Raw genomic sequence first — 4,130 nt, 5'->3', positions numbered from 1 at the left:
TACATTTTGCATTACCTTAGTTTGACACCCAATAGCTGATGTATTTTTAGTTCTGCGGTGTTGTTAAACATTTATTCATACATACATACATACATTTTGCATTACCTTAGTTTGACACCCAATAGCTGATGTATTTTTAGTTCTGCAGTGTTGTTAAACATTTATTCATACATACATACATACATACATACATACATACATACATACATACATACATACATACATTTTGCATTACCTTAGTTTGACACCCAATAGCTTATGTATTTTTAGTGCTGGGGTGTTGTTAAACATTTATTCATACATACATGCACTAAGTTGCAAGAGTTTACAGAATTAGGTCTCTTACTTTACAGTAACTAAAGGTAATTCTTAACAACCACTGTTTAAAAAAGAACACCCAGTCTATGTGTCTGTTTTCAGACTTCTCGTAAGACGAGAGATGAAGTTGAAGAAATCCACAAGAAAGCCGCCGAGATGCTGCATCGTCATTACGTGTCGGTCAAGTCCAACAGGAAGGCTCAGCTTCACCGCGATGCACTTCTTGCCAGGCTCGAAACAGACTCGGAATTAATACTGCGTATGTGTCAGCATGTTTTATATGTTTAATATCAGTTAGCAGCCATTCATAATTATCAATATTTCCCTGTACATACTCTTCTTTTTTTATCATAACCCCTGTTAAAAGTGTACATCTGGAAGCTAAGAGAACAAAAGTTTTGTTCATGCATAACCTATTTTTCATTCAAGCATTCATTGTAAGACATCCTTTACATTTCCATGACAGGTTACGCTAAAACAAAATGGGTTGCCTGAATTTGTTTTTGTGTAACCTATGCCAATTTTCAATTCTCAGAAGCCTAATTTACATCTGTTGATGGTCTAGCCAAACTTTAAATAAAAGTGATTTCAAGCTGGAAAGACATCATCATTTTAATAGCCCCCAAATTGAAAGATGTCAAACAGTATTTTAATTCATCTTTTTAGTAGCTCCAAGCTTGAAGGACGTCAAATGGTATTTTAATTCATCTTTTTAGTAGCTCCAAGCTTGAAGGACGTCAGATGGTATTTTAAATCATCTTTTTAGTAGCTCCAAGCTTGAAGGACGTCAGATGGTATTTTAATTCATCTTTTTAGTAGCTCCAAGCTTGAAGGAAGTCAAATGGTATTTAAATTCATCTTTTTAGTAGCACCAAGCTTGAAGGAAGTCAAATGGTATTTTAATTCATCTTTTTAGTTGCTCCAAGCTTGAAAGACGTCAAATGGTATTTAAATTCATCTTTTTAGTAGCTCCAAGCTTGAAAGACGTCAAATGGTATTTAAATTCATCTTTTTAGTAGCTCCAAGCTTGAAGGACGTCAAATGGTATTTAAATTCATCTTTTTAGTAGCTCCAAGCTTGAAGGACGTCAAATGGTATTTTAATTCATCTTTTTAGTAGCTCCAAGCTTGAAGGACGTCAAATGGTATTTTAATTCATCTTTTTAGTAGCTTCAAGCTTGAAGGACGTCAAATGGTATTTTAATACATCCTTTTAGTAGCTTCAAGCTTGAAGGACGTCAAATGGTATTTTAATTCATCTTTTTAGTAGCTCCAAGCTTGAAGGACGTCAAATGGTATTTTAATTCATCTTTTTAGTAGCTCCAAGCTTGAAGGACGTCAAATGGTATTTTAATTCATCTTTTTAGTAGCTCCAAGCTTGAAGGATGTCAAATGGTATTTTAATTCATCTTTTTAGTAGCTTCAAGCTTGAAGGACGTCAAATGGTATTTTAATTCATCTTCTTAGTTGCTCCAAGCTTGAAGGACGTCAAATGGTATTTTAATTCATCTTTTTAGTAGCTCCAAGGTTGAAAGACACCAAACAGTATTTCAATTCATCACTTTGGTTACTCCTAGTTCAAATAGCAATTTGTGTCATTGTTTTGTTCACTCTCAGCCTGAAAGAAGTTTATGCTGTAGTGTTTTATTATTTTTCCTGCAAACACTGTTTCTTTTGACAGAATATGATGACGGATAAAGTAAAGTCACATCTGTATAGTAGAAGGATATGACTTTTGACGTCGCATGCATAGTCACATTACAAAATCCATCATACAATGTGGCTAAAATAACAGAAATAATAGCTTTTCCCCTTAATGTTTATGGTCTGCAGGATAAAGATAATAACTAGTTATTCCCTATTTATTTTAGTTGCTCAAGACTTAAAAGCAATTTCACAGTGTTTTCTTTGATTATTTCAGTGGCTCCCAGCCTGAAGGAAGTGAAAGAGGATGACGTGTACATGTACTCTAGCCGGTCGGTGCCCGTGATGGTCAAGGCGAAGATGAACCACAAAGATATTCTACACAAACTGAGTCAGCCCTGGTGGAAGAGACTGGGAGAGGAGGATGATGAAGCCATTGAAGCCTTACAAGACGAATTCGACTTGATGCAGTTTTAGATGGAGACCACTCAGGACTTGAGGGACTTCTCACATAAATAATTTGAGCAGTATTTCTGTAAAATACATTCAGGTCGTTGCTGTGTGTACATGCAGACGTCCACTTGTTTGTGGTAGCTGTACAAAGGTTTTTGGTACCTATACTGGCATGTGCTATAAAATTCTCCTACAGATGGAGTTGGAACCATATATCTTTGTCAAGATCAGCCATTTGTAGACAAAACACCTAACTGTGATTCATCGTTGCATACCCTGATAACGTCTTTTGAAATTGGTCCTGTGCAGAGATACGGTATTGAATATTGTGAGGACAGATATGTAATCATCATGTCTGTCACAGCTTTTATTACACACTTGGTTATTTTCATCTCAGAAAGGTCAAGCTCACTCTTCTGGCCATTCAGCATGGCTTTCTGCCATTCAGCAGCAAAGAGATTTTTGAAAGACATGTTTCCACAGACAGCACATACCACACCATTTGATGTACCAAAGGGCAGGATTTAGCTCAGTTGGTAGAGCACTCACCTGGCCTGGTGCATATAAACCATTTAGAGTCTAGACTCGAGAATCCAATAAGAGTCTGAGACACTAATGTGATGACAACGCCATACAAATTGTATGCGTGTGTGTGACGTCATTAGAGATTGAGTCTGGACTCTAAAACGTTTATAAGCGCGGGCCTAGGTGTGCTTGAGTGGTAGGATCAAACCTCCCAGACAGACCCATTTGGTTTTTCCTGCCACAAACAATGCCCCCCAAAAAAGATATGTCAAAAGCCATGGTATGTGGTGTCCTGTTTGTCGGAAGGTACATACATCAAATTACAGAAGTTTCATTTTATTATATATGCTTGTTTTAAAATGTCATTACAAGACCTTAAAAACAAGAACAGTTGTTATTTATATCATTTTATCCTATCCTATAAGCATCATTTGTGCTTTCTTTAAAGAAAAATATCCACAATAATTAACACAATATCAAGGAACTATTTTTAGTTCATGATGTTACTATTGATCTGTCAAGTGTTATATACTTGTTAACTTCCTTACATCATTCTGTGATAAAACCAGGGGCCTAATTCACTAAACTCTCGCAACGTTATGATCTCGCAGTGCAATGCTAAAAGACTTGCAAAGAGGATGCTTTGTTGTCTAGCAGAGCCTAAGAGACCTTTGTGAATTAGGTCCCTGATCTACAATGACTGAACCAGTGGCAGTCAAGTTCTACGTTTATCATATCATGTAATCTATATTTATATCTCATCGGTGTTATACTTGTTGTACTGTATTTGTCAATGCAAGAAAGGTTTACAATTAATTTTGTTACTGTGCAGATCCGTCCATCTTATTTTGATATTAAATATACATGTATCATGATACTTGAATGTGTTAGTTATATATCTCCTGCTATCATGTCCTAAGTTATGTATACACCTGGATATTAATTAAGGACCATCTAGTATTGACTGTGTGCCAAAGGCGTAGCACCCATTACGCACAGTACGCACATGCATAATGCAAAAAGAATCCGGGAATAGGTCGAGGCTGTCTGTAATTGTTCTATAAAATATCCTCTTCCCTGTTTCAGTAATTAAGTTTTCCCAATAAAGCGGCATGCGTAATGCTACAACTTTTCTAGCTACGCCCCTGATGTGGCTTATACCTTGCAAGTAAATGTGACCATCTTGTGAAT

General features: G+C 36.3%; 1 protein-coding gene across 1 annotated transcript in view; it reads left to right on the top strand.

Annotated features, from left to right (window-relative positions):
- Positions 1 to 3,816, top strand: part of LOC121386577 (IQ calmodulin-binding motif-containing protein 1-like) — a 24,173-nt gene extending 20,357 nt beyond the window's left edge. Inside the window, exons 13-14 of the mRNA XM_041517529.1 lie at positions 421 to 577; positions 2,239 to 3,816. Coding sequence (XP_041373463.1) covers positions 421 to 577; positions 2,239 to 2,438 — 357 coding nt within the window. The 3' untranslated portion in view covers positions 2,439 to 3,816. The remainder of the gene's footprint in view (positions 1 to 420; positions 578 to 2,238) is intronic.
- Positions 3,817 to 4,130: the final 314 nt, after the last annotated feature.

Source organism: Gigantopelta aegis, chromosome 2, assembly GCF_016097555.1.
Source record: "Gigantopelta aegis isolate Gae_Host chromosome 2, Gae_host_genome, whole genome shotgun sequence".
Taxonomy (NCBI): domain Eukaryota; kingdom Metazoa; phylum Mollusca; class Gastropoda; order Neomphalida; family Peltospiridae; genus Gigantopelta; species Gigantopelta aegis.
This window is presented reverse-complemented; position numbering and strand designations above follow the sequence as displayed.